This window comes from Mustela erminea, chromosome 10 (assembly GCF_009829155.1).
Source record: "Mustela erminea isolate mMusErm1 chromosome 10, mMusErm1.Pri, whole genome shotgun sequence".
In the NCBI taxonomy this organism is placed as follows: Eukaryota; Metazoa; Chordata; class Mammalia; order Carnivora; family Mustelidae; genus Mustela; species Mustela erminea.
Window position 1 is genome coordinate 76,732,701 of NC_045623.1, and position 12,062 is coordinate 76,744,762.

The 12,062-nt window shown below is 49.0% G+C and overlaps 1 protein-coding gene across 1 annotated transcript; it reads right to left on the bottom strand.

Moving 5' to 3' along the window:
* Positions 1-4,796: 4,796 nt before the first annotated feature.
* Positions 4,797-12,062, bottom strand: ZNF691 (zinc finger protein 691). The gene is made up of 2 exons (XM_032302844.1): positions 12,000-12,062; positions 4,797-7,773 (listed from the first exon to the last, which is right to left on the bottom strand). The coding sequence occupies exon 2, from the start codon at positions 7,762-7,764 to the stop codon at positions 6,910-6,912; it is 855 nt and encodes a 284-aa protein (XP_032158735.1). The 5' UTR covers positions 7,765-7,773; positions 12,000-12,062; the 3' UTR covers positions 4,797-6,909.

The following is a 12,062-nucleotide window of genomic DNA, read 5'->3' on the forward strand; positions in this document are numbered from 1 at the left end:
GTATTATTTTCCTGATTTTTGTAGAGTCTGGGTCCAGGTAGGGGAAAACCTTTAATAATCAGACTGGCTAGAGATTCTGGGACTTCTGAAAACCTTTTTGGTAGACGCAGTTTCTCTAAGCTTATGCTCTAATTTCCCAAGTACACAAGTTTGCTGGTTTCTTTTTTTCAGGCGCTCATATATCTTTTGCTCCCTCTGGTGCCTATCTGTGGTACTGTAGTTTCTCTAGTGCTAACAGCACGAAGCCACCTCACCCAGGGACATCCAAAAGTATACGTTGTGCTCAGTGACATCCAAAGTACTTTGTACTCAGCGGCATCAAAAGTATTTTGTTTCCCCATCAGTACCCCAAATCAGGTAAGATAAAAACCAGTTCCTCGGGCAGCCCTCTGATAATTCAGAACGTTGGACACATGTTCTAGTCTTCCTCCCTGCCTTTCTTACCACTCCCATCCCCAACCCTGGGAAGAACTCCCTGCGCTGAGCTGTGCCAGCTATAGGTTTCTGGAGTTCTCACAAAGGTATTTTGGTCCATATTTTGTTGTTAAGTCGCTGTCTCTGCTGAGAAGTGAAGGCTGGGACTTCCTAGTCCATCTTGGTGATAGCACTGGCTCATTTTTCTCTTATAACGTGATATTTCATGGAATCTAAACTAGCATCAATTACTAGACAGAATCCAATATTGGAGATGTTGAACTTTGGGGGTGGGGAGAATGACCAATGGCAATGTAAGACTCCATATGTAGTAAAATGTGCCACAGTCTTGTTATGGCAGAAACTCACCTCTAACTCACCTAAGTATTAGGGTGAAATGTTAAGCGGCTGTAAAAAAGAGACCCAACAAAGCTTGGAGTACAAAAAAAATCTGTTTCTCTCGCATTAATAGCTGTGAAGCATCCAGGCAGGGGAGTTGGACAGCACTGCTCCATGCGAAGTTCAAGAACCCACTTCCTTTTATCCCACTGTTCTCTGCCACTCACTAGGATAAAACATCCAGGACATAATGATAGTATGAATTATTCACTGCTTACCTGAAATTCACACTTAATTGGGTGTTCTGTGTTTTATCTGGCAAACTGACACTAGGGCACTATATAGTCTGCAACTATCAGAGCTGGGTTCTTGCAGGTTACACCTAGTGAAAGGACGGAAGAAAACTAGGTGAAGACATGTCTGCTTTCCTGAGGTCTAAGACCAGAAATGTCACATATTATTTCTGCTCATCTTCCAATCACAAGAACTTAAGTTATATTAATATAACTGCAAAGGAGGCTGGGAAATGTTGGTTAGTTCAGTGATCCAAGAAAAGGAGAGAACAGATTTTGGAGGACTATCAAGACAGTCTTCACCATAAGAACCTCAAGGGTCCATCTTCTGTGTGCCTTATTTCTTCTTTCCTTATCTGTATTTTTGCTTTACATTGTAGGGACTTTTATTGATCTTCTCTTCCAGGTGGTCTCTTGAGTATCTTATTTTAGCTGTCATATGTTTAATTTCCAAAAACTATTTTCTATTTTCCAATTGTTCCTTTCTGCTAGCAACCTTTCTTGTTTTATGAAAGTAGTACCTCCCCAGATCTTTGTGAGGATGCAATTAGAATTTTTAAAGATTCTACTGCTCCATTATGACTTTCTGTTGTCTGGGGTCACTTATTCTATTTACCTTGTCTATCTTTCATGCTTCCAGCTGCCTTCTTAACTCTGATGTTCCTCATTGACTGTTTATGGAATAACAGACCAAGCTGATTAGTATCAGTAATTGAGTTGGTTCCCTCTGTTGCTGTGTATTTCTTCTGTTGCTGTATGTTTCTCTGACAGGTCACCCTCTTGAACAGGAAAGCTAGGGAGGGAGGGTGTCATCTGGAAGGCTCTTCTGTAGTGTGAGTGGATGGGTCATTTTTAGAGGATGAGGTGGGAAGAGGGTTTGTAAATGTCACAATGACACGTTTTATTCTGGGATATCAATGCTATCCGAAACACCAGATTTCTCGAGATTTATTAAATTTCTATAGGATGAGCCTTCTGGGGTCCTGCTATGTGTCTTATTTTTGTCTGGAGGTAAGCATCAGTTACTCTCCACTCTGGAGGTAAGAGGGAGGTGACTGGCGCAGCTGCACAGACAGACCTTCTACAAACTCTAATAGTTTTTAGACCCACTTTTCATGTCTATCAGCAGTACCTGCCAACCATGAACTCAGAGCCTCTCTGTGGTTTTGCAAGGAAGACTGGCTCTCACTTCCATTCTGGGAGTGAATTCTGGGCTGTGGCTTCCTCTACTCTGCTGAGTCATTAATGTGTGTCATCTACTTTTAGAAATTGTTTAAGTCTCTGCACCCGCCACCCCTCTTCCCTGTGATTCTGCTGTTGTTTCGATTCCTTTTGTTATCTTAGTGGAGTCTCAGAAGGAAGAGGAAACAATCACTTTTGCTTAGACTGGAGTCTTAAACCTTTAATATGCTTATATACGTTGTGATCTCCAAGGTATTTATTGATTTATTTTGGCAACTGCTTTATGAGTAGGTGTATGTTGTTAAATGGTGAGGCCTTCGTTCTGGGGTGCTCCTTGATGGGTTTGTGTATGCAAAATGGTGTCAAGGAATGAGGAAAGCCAGACAGTTTTTTATAATAGAGTGAAAGATGGGGTACCTGGGTGGCTCAGTTGGTGAGGTGCCCAACTCTTGGTTTCAACTCAGATCATGATCTCAGCATCCTGAGATCGAGCTCCTGGTTGGTCTAAAGTGTGGAGTCCGCTTGAGGTTCTTTCCCTTCATCCCTCTCCCTCCTCCTCTGCTCCTTTCTCTGCTCTCTTTCTCTCTCTCTCTCAGAAAAATAAGTAAATAAAATCTTTATAATAGACTACAGGAATCTGCAGTTTCCAGGGCAGATGGGAAAGGATACGGACAGCAATGGTGGGTGGGGGGAAAAGAGGAAGCTAGGGGCATGCCATGATGGGAGCCCTCCCCAAGACTTCCAGTCTCTCAAAGAGATTCTAAACTTACAGAATGCTTGGTGTGGCAGGGTTTCTTGGGGAAGCCAATGAAAGTGCCTAGTTCTGTGACAGGGCTGACAGGGACAAAACAGGCTTGTACAGTCCTGGGAACCTCAGGCAAGAGGAGGCCATGAGAGCATGAATCTCAGGAATCTGCAGAAATTGTGTGGAGGGTTTGGACTTGCCCATTCTGTGGAACTGGCAAGGCTCTGAGGTGAACATATAGAGCTCTCTCTGGGTCAGGAGGGCTCAACCAGTGCTTGGCATATTTCCAACTTACCTAACCCCCTTTGGCTCACCATCCACACTAGCCTGAATGATCATGCCATTCCCCGGTTTGAAAATTCTGTTGTCTATGGTCAGCAATTCTTTGTCCTGGCATCCAATGCCCTTTACCATCTGGTCCCTGACTACCTAGTAGCTTCATCTCTTCTTCACAGGACACTCTGATTACGTCAGACGTTTCGCTGTTGCTTGAAACACGGAGGAGCTTTCCCTTCCATCTGAAATAACCTTCTTCTTTGCCTACTAAACACCTACTACTCACTGAAGATGAGCTCAATCATCACCTCACCTTTTCCTTCCCTCCAAAGTGTTAGCCATTCCCACCTGTGTTCTCCCAACACCCTGTTCTGAGGAGTTTGTCTTCTGACTTCCCTGCAGGAAGGACTGTCTTTTTCAATTTTGGACCCCAATGTCCAGTGCAAGCCAGTTTAAGGCCCTCCCCTGGGCTCTTAGAGCACCCTAGGTACAACCACAGTGATACCTATCATCCTGCACTGTAACTCTGGGTCTATGTGCCAGTCTCCTGCAAGCAGAAGAAGAGGAGAATGAAAGAGGAAATTAGGGAAGTTAACAAAAAAGGAAGTAAGAGAGAGAGTTAAGTGGACCAGTCAGGACTCAAAGGCCTGGACCAACCCAGAAACCCTAGCCTATGAACTTGGTCAAAAAGGGGCAAATGAGATTGGCCAGCAACTCATGTCCCAAGATCAAAGCAACTGCCCAGTACATTGGTCCTGGGTCATACTGGCAGCAGAGACTCCCAGAAAGTCACAGCAATTGTCACTAAGGCTCTAGGTCTGGAAGGATGGTATCAAGCTCTGCAGACAGGGGACTAGTAGACCTAACTTGGTAGTGGGTATAATGGAGACCATAGCCTTGATATCCCACACACCTGATTTGAATCACAGGTTAAGCACTAGGTCGGGTCATTTAACCTCTCAGATTTGTGTTATCTCAAAAATGGGAATACTACCACCTTACAGGATAGTTATTATATCTATTATCAGAGAAAACAGATGCATAAGAACTGGTGCTCAGTGGTGTTTGATGGCAACTTTAACTATTAGAGAGTGTTTCATTTCATACATGCAAGTGTGGGTGACATGTTTAAAATATCTAGGGGCGCCTGGGTGGCTCAGTGGGTTAAAGCCTCTGCCTTTGGCTCAGGTCATGATCCCAGGGTTCTGGGATCGAGCCCCACATCAGAGCAGGAGCAGGGAACCTGCTTCCCTTCCTCTCTCTCTGCCTGCCTCTCTGACTACTTGTGATCTCTGTCAAATAAATAAACAAAATCTTAAAAAAAAAATCTTGTGTGCAGATTCCAAAGAGCAGGAAAATGTATATGCGATGAAAGTGGTTTATAGAATACAAAACAGTAATTCCAAGGGACACATGCACCCCTGTTTAGAGCAGCATTATTTACAACAGCCAAATTATGGAAACAGCCCACGTGTCCATCAGTTGATGGACATCAGATGAATCGATAAAGATGTATATATAGACAACGGAGTATTATTCAGTCGTAAAAAAGAATGAACTCTTGCCATACACAACAACACGGATGGAGCTAGAGATATTTTGCTAAGTAAGTCAGCTGGAGAAAGACAAATACTGTATGACGATTTCACTCGTATGTTGGAAAGAAAAACACAAATGAGCAAAGCAGAAAGAAAAGAAAGAGAGACAAAGCAATTAACACTCAACTATGGAGAACTGGTTACCAGAGGGGAAGTGCAGGGCGGGGGGGAGCGGGGGGGGGGGGGACAGGTTAAGGGAATTCAGGAGTGCACTTGTCAGGATGAGCACAAGGTCATTAAAATAAAAGATTTTTTTTTTTTTTAAAGTGCTTTGTAAACTGTAGTGTCCTACCTATGTCAGGGAATTGTTGGGGAAGTCTTTTAGAGCTGGAATGCAGGCTCTGGATTTAGGCAGAAAAAGGTTCCATTCCTGACCCTGCCTTTTACTTGCCAAGTAATCTCGGGTGAGTCACTTTCTGTCAGCCTCCTTCTCCACCTGTCATACGTGGGTGATTCTTACTTTCCAGGGTTACGTGAGAATTCAACATGATGAGTATAAATCTCCTAGCACATCCCTTCCTGGGTGGGTGGCAGGATCCCATGGGATACGTCAGGCTATGGGTGGTATCCGAATCTCATTCTGGCAATTAGCTACAAGGAAGAAGGCCCCTCCCTCTGGAAGAGCAGGACCAGGTTGGCAAGAGATGTAGAGAGGGGTCTTCTGTGTTTGTTGGAGGAAGTCTGGGTGAACATTAAACCGCCATGCAGAGAACACCGAAAGCAGCCAGGTGGAGCCAGGCCTAAATCAGGAGGGCAGGAAGCTGGGAGGACCCCCGCCAAGCTGTCCCAGCCTTGGGAACTAAACTGTTGCCACTAAAGGCAAGGATTCCCGTGATGGGTTTATCCCAGCCCTCACCCCTTACTCCCGGACACTATCCCTTTTCCTAAGCACAGGGAAGTGCCAATCAAGAATCTGAAGGAGGTATGGTTCTCTGACTTGGCACTGACTTCCACAGAGCAAACGGTCCAGGGCCACATCAAGAGGCCATCCTAGCCCCCACTTCCAGGGACTCACTTGGGCCTGAGGCAGCCCCTAAGGGGCTCCTCCTTCCGAAGCCACTAGGCGCAAGCAGTAGAAAGAGAGCATCAGCTTGGAATCAAGGGAGGCCCAAGTGTTAACTCCCGTTCCACCAAACCCCCGCTGTGTGACTCCTCTGAGGGCTGCCGTGCCAGGACACAGAGACAAAGACGTCAATGTGACCCACAGAAGCCACAGCAGATGTGGCTGCTCCATGTTCCTTCCTTCCCTCCTGCCTTCCTCCTCAGAGGCCCCATAGACTCCGCCCATTTTCCTCTGCTTCTCAGAGCAGCCACCCATTCTCTGGGCATCCAGCCCCCTTCCAGAGAGGCTGCAGCGAGACCAGCTCCCCAGCTCCCACTTCCCTGATGCCCCAAATAAGTACACAGGTCCTTTTCATTGAAGGGTTTTACTGCTAATCACTCTGGGAACAGATGTGGGTTAGGGTGGGGGAATGAGTCACAGACATGGGGGACTGGGAAGGTCCCTGGATCGTGGCTCCCTGAGGGCTTCCTTTTGATTCCTAAGGCAGGACCAGACCTCTTCTCCAGGCCGAGGAGGCCCCTTCGATCGGGAAGGCCACGGAGGCCCCTTCCATCGGGAAGGCTGCTCCTCCCAGCACAGGCGAGGCACAGCAGACAGGACTGACAGCCACCATAACAGGCCCTGTGTGGTTCCTATACAATCTGGAGCACCTTCAGGCGGTGATGCCCCCTCACAGGTACGTCCTCAAAGGCCAGGGGATGGTTGCCCTAATGACACAAGCCTGTACTAAGCCTACCCTACTTCTCTTTCATCCCAAGGAGATGAAGCCAAGACCGGATCCTCCAAACTTTCCAAGGCAAGAAACTGGCCTGGAAAGCGGCAAAGCTTCTTCTTACTCGAGTCCCTTCTCAGGACCTCCCGCAGTTCCTGGCTTCAGAGGCAACAGGAAACCATTCTCCAAAGTGGGATGAGGGGCTTGAGGTCGAGGGGGCAGTCGCAGATCCTGGAGATCTTCCTACACTAGGCTGGCGTCTCTCCGCCTCTCTCCCTTTTCACCCTTCAGCTGGCGTCTCTGGCGGCCTGCTCGCCTGTGTGCGTTTTCTGATGACGGATGAGGTTCGAGCTCCGGGAGAAATGTTTCCCGCACAGCGTGCACCAGTAGGGTTTCTCCCCTCTGTGGGTCCTCTGGTGGGCCCCAAAGTTGGAGATGTCGCTGAAGGTCCGCCCGCACTCGGTGCACTCGTAGGGCCGCTCGCCGGTGTGCGTGCGGTGGTGCACGCCGAAGCTGGAGCTGTTGCTGAAGCTCTTGCCACACTCGCAGCAGATGTAGGGCGCGGGCTCCAGGTGGGTCCGGTGGTGCACAGCCAGCGTGGCGCTCTGGCTGAAGCTCTTGCCGCAGATGTCGCAGCGGTACGGCCGCTTGCCCAGGTGGTCTTGCTGGTGCGTGGTGAGGTCCGAGCGACGCCGGAAGCTCTCCTGGCACTTGGGACATTTGTAGTGCTTCTCTTCCAGGTGGATCCGCTCGTGGCGGATGCGGTTGGAGCTCCTCGAGAAGCTCTTGCCGCATTCGGAGCACTTGTAAGGCTTCTCACCAGTGTGGATGCGCTGGTGCGTTCTCAGGTTGGAGGTGTTATTGAAGGTTTTCCCGCACTGGGTGCATGTGAAGGGCTTCTCGTCGGTCTCGGGCCTCGGGTGAGCCGTGGGGCCCCCGGGTTCTCTGGTGGGGACAATGACTTTCTGCCATGGCTTTTTAGGATGGACCTCTGGCGGACACTCTGACGGGCTCTCCTGCCTGCGCTCTTTCTCCCCATCTGGGATCTGAAAACCCTCCGAGTCATCCACTCTCCAGGGCTCACCCCAGTCCCCTTCCTCAGGCAGGTGCTGTTCTGGATGCTGCTCCTTCTCACTGCCCATTTCTGAACCCTGAGAATGAACACAGACGGCCAACACCTTTATTCCTGGGCTCAGGCTCGACTGCAGGGAACCTTTGTTCTGGCTGAAGGGGTGTACCCTTCCCCATGGAACTGTACATCAGAAATAACCTCAATTCTCGGGAATACTTGGAGAGCATGCCTTTCCTTAATAACTCTCAAGTGACAAACTTCCACAGATCCGACAGCCACCCATCAGAGTAAAGCAAAAGCACCACTTTTGTCCACTCCCCACAGATACTTGTCAGTGGGAATAATGTCACTTTTCCTAAGACCACGAAACAATGGCAGTCTAGACTCTAATTCCCGTGTGGGTAAAGGAGCTTCCAGCTGCAGATGATTCCATTTCTCTGCCTAACTCTAAGCTAACTGAACCTCCTTTTATGTTTAATTAAAACAAAAACCAAACAAACAAAAAAACAACTTCCTTAAAAGTATCCACTTGCCTGCTTTCAAAATGAACAGAACCTCTCATTCCTGAGGCTCTCCCAGCTGTTCAGAGGCCCAGCCATGAATTCTCTTACCTGTTCTGCCACCCTTCCCCTCCCTGGACCGCAGCCTAGCTAGCAACTAAGGGTTAACATCAGAGCCCTCCAAGACCTACTGCAGGGCCCAGGCTATGTCTGCTCCGATTGGTCAGTGCCCACTTCCGCTCTCCAACACCATACACAGCCATATACACACCGCATCTCTCTCTCACACACATACACCCCAAAAACACGGCCATCCTCACATACCAGTCACACTCAACCACAGTTCTCATACCGTACACACAAACCACACAGACACATACACACACACAACATACACTCATACACACCTGTAGCCACATATGGCCACACACATCACAGACACAGCCCTTCTAAATATAGAGCCACGCACGTGCCTACCCAATCACACGTACAGCTATATTCGTACCCCACACAAAATCACACACACACACTCTCACATGCCACCTACAAAGACATAGACACAAACCACATTCTCTCCCCCCATAAAACTACACATACACACTGCCAACTCAGGCAGGCATCAATAAACGTTTGCCAGACCGCATGGACTCTGAGCTCCTACAGCCTGGGCCAGGCCAGGAGGGGACGAAGCACCACCCAGCGTGGGGTTTCCTCTGGGCCCTGAGGCCACAACGACACTTTGGAAGGCCCAGTGGGCCAGTGCAGATACTGTAAGGTGACACGAGCAAGGGACAAGGGGCTATGACAGGACAGTGAGGGGAGAAGAATGACAGACAGAACTCCTTCAGGTCAGCAAGTTTTTCTGAACACCCAGCAATAGTCATGGAAGGGCCACAGACTACATTTAGGGCTGGATCCAGACGGTGACACACACTATGGAACTGTGCAACATGATTCAAGCCCTCTGAGCCTCGACTCCCACATCACTAACACACTAACACAATGATACCCGCCTACACTGCAGGGCCGAGGGCAGAGGAAACACCTCCAGTGCTCTCGGGAGCTGCGGGGCGGGTATGAGCGACGCAGCCAGTGACAGCTACTAGGACCACTGTGGAGGACGCTATGTCCTAGCCCTGCACAGATCACAGGAATGAAAAAGATTCCTTATGTGATCTTGTTAGGAAAGAAAAAAAAATTTTTTTAATTAAGAAACAGTAAAGAAAATAAATGGTATGAGGCTCTATATAACCTAAAAGGAGAAATACAGACAGAGCCTCAAATCTGAGTGGAGGTCAGCAGATTTTTCTGAAAAGGGCCAGACAGTAAATATTTAGTAAACATTTGGGACCACAGTATCTCTGTTGCAACCACTCAACTCTACTCTTGTATCATAAAAGCAGCCACAGACAATTCCTTTAAGGAAGGAGTGTGGCTGTGTTCCAATAAAACTTTATTTAAGACAAAAGGAGGTGAACCAGTTTACCAATCCCTGAGAGAGTGTTTCTTGAGGAATCTAGAGAAGAGACGTGAAGGAGGCTTGCTTCATGTTCAAAAATGCAAGTAAACACCAGCAACAATTTATTCTTTGATACTGTTTCCTGACAATCCTTTTAAAAATCACAACCCCTTTTCCATACTCCCAGTCCCCCTGCCCCATAGCACTTCTCACCTACTAACATTCTATTTATTTCTTCTGTCTCTTATTTAGTGTCTGCCCTCCCCCTGCTCAAACATATGTCCCTTGAGGGACAGGGCCTTTGTTTTCTAATGTAACCCAAATTCCTCAGGTAGTGACAGTCATATATAGTAGATCTTTAATAAGTATTCATTGAACGAGCTGAGTGAAGGCCAGGCCTGGCTCCAGAACCCATTTCATGCTTACCTGTGTCTGTCTCACCCATTGTTCTCAGGAATCTGCCCACTCTTCCACCTTTATGCACCCGCAGAATCTCATATGTACTTGCTTTTACACTGATTTGCAATGATCTTTTAACATAATCTGTTTCCACTAGCAGTTTATAAGCAATTTAAGGACAGAGACTGGGTCGTTTTGGCAAACTCTCCCCAGCACGAGGCACTGCTTCATGTCTTCTGATGTATGAATCAATGGATATGATCTGAATTCAGTCCCCAGTCCTGCCCACCCTACCTGGGGCTCCGGTACCACAGGGGGCTACCTGGCCCCCACTCACATCCAATCCTGCTATTCTAAGAAGGTGTAATGTACCAGCCTCTGACTCTACTCAGGACTGAATGCTGGATCAATATAAGAGCAACAAGATTTAGGATTATGATACTATCCTCAGTTTATGGCACAGTGCAGGGAAATAGGCCATGACCTCCAGAAAGTGGCATACAGTGTAGAAGGTTCAGTTCTGGGGGCGTCAGGAACTGTGCCTTGGTCACCTTTGTACTGACTCCTCAATGCTTCACACAGCATCCGGCATTATATGGGAACCAGTAATAATAAACATTCTGGAAGCTCATACTAAGTGCTAGGCCCTGGACTGAAGGCAATATGCAAATCATGTCATTTCATTTTCACAGTCTGTTTTAGAGATGAGGAAATGGAGGCTCAGAGATATTTTAACTTGCCCCAGGGCACACAGCAAGTGCGTGGCTGAACAGGGACCTATGTCCATCACTCCAAAGCCAGTACTTTAAGACATGCCACTAGTAATGGAGAGAAGTAGGGAGTAAGACAGGGAGGGAGCGGGGAAGGGAAATGGGGCGGAGAGGTAAGGAAAAAGAACAGTGCCAAGGGAGTTCCGAAAAAGACACGGGCGTGTCTCCCTGAAGAGATCGGGGATGAGCAGCTGCATGGAAAAGGTGGTATCTGAGTTAGGACTTGCAAGACGGGTGAGCAAAATTGGAACTTGCAGAGCTGAGGAGCCCCCTATCTACCCACTGAGTATACAGCGGCAGGTAAGGTAGAGACGTACCTCTTTGGTTCAAAGATTTGGTGAGAGAAGGGCCCATAGGGCTTGCCTTCCTACGAGGCTCAGACCTACAGGGAGAACTGAAGGTAGAAAGGACTGGGGCAGTGGAGAAGCGGCCAGGGCTAAGAAGTGAGAGTCAAGAAGACAGGGCTGGTGATCACAGATGCTGAAGGTCAAGGGACTGGGTTTAGAGTGAAGGCGCCAAGGTGGAAAGTGGTCCGAAGGGCCGAAGTCCCGGCTCTTTAGCGTCAAGTCAAGGGGCAGGGGGTGGGGGATGATGCGGAGAGGGGAGCTTAGAAAGATCAGGAACAAGGTGTTTAAGAACAGAGAACAGTACTGGATAGCTGCATAACGGGTCAGATAGAGGGGGCCAAAGGGGCCAGAGGGTCCGGAGGAGATAGGCAGGGGAGCGGAGAGGAGGCACAGGCTGCAATCAGAGGTGTCAGGAAACCGGAGCCCAGTAGGCTGGGTTGGGAGTGGCGGGGAGAAGCCGATCGCGGAGTCGAGAATACGCGCATCCTAGGGCATAGGTCTGGGTTCTGAGTGGCCGGATGGCTTTGGAGGGGTAGGGGAGGAGTATAAGAGGGGTAGGAACTGGCCCCCAAAGTATGGTCTGTGCCAGAGGGCTGGACAACAGGAGGGCTTGTGGGGAGGGCTGGGGCAGCTGCCTAGCCGCGCGAGCCAGGGGCGGGGGCAAGGGGTCGGGGCGAGGGGACCACCGGGTCCCATTTGCTCCCCACCGGGTCCAGGGAGCAAAGCCACAGCCTCTAACTCCCTGGAGGAAGGGAGGCGGCCATGCTCACAGTTCCCCGCGAAGCCGTACCCGCCACCCCCCCACGACCTCGGGCCCAAACCGGACCCACCTCGCTCCCGCCGCTCGGTCAGGGACAGCGCCGCCTCAGAGGGCCGGGGGAGGAGCCGGAGCC

Coding starts and splice junctions, on each gene's coding strand:
- ZNF691 (XM_032302844.1), bottom strand. CDS start 7,764: ATGGGCAGTGAGAAGGAGCAGCATCCAGAACAGCACCTGCCTGAGGAA.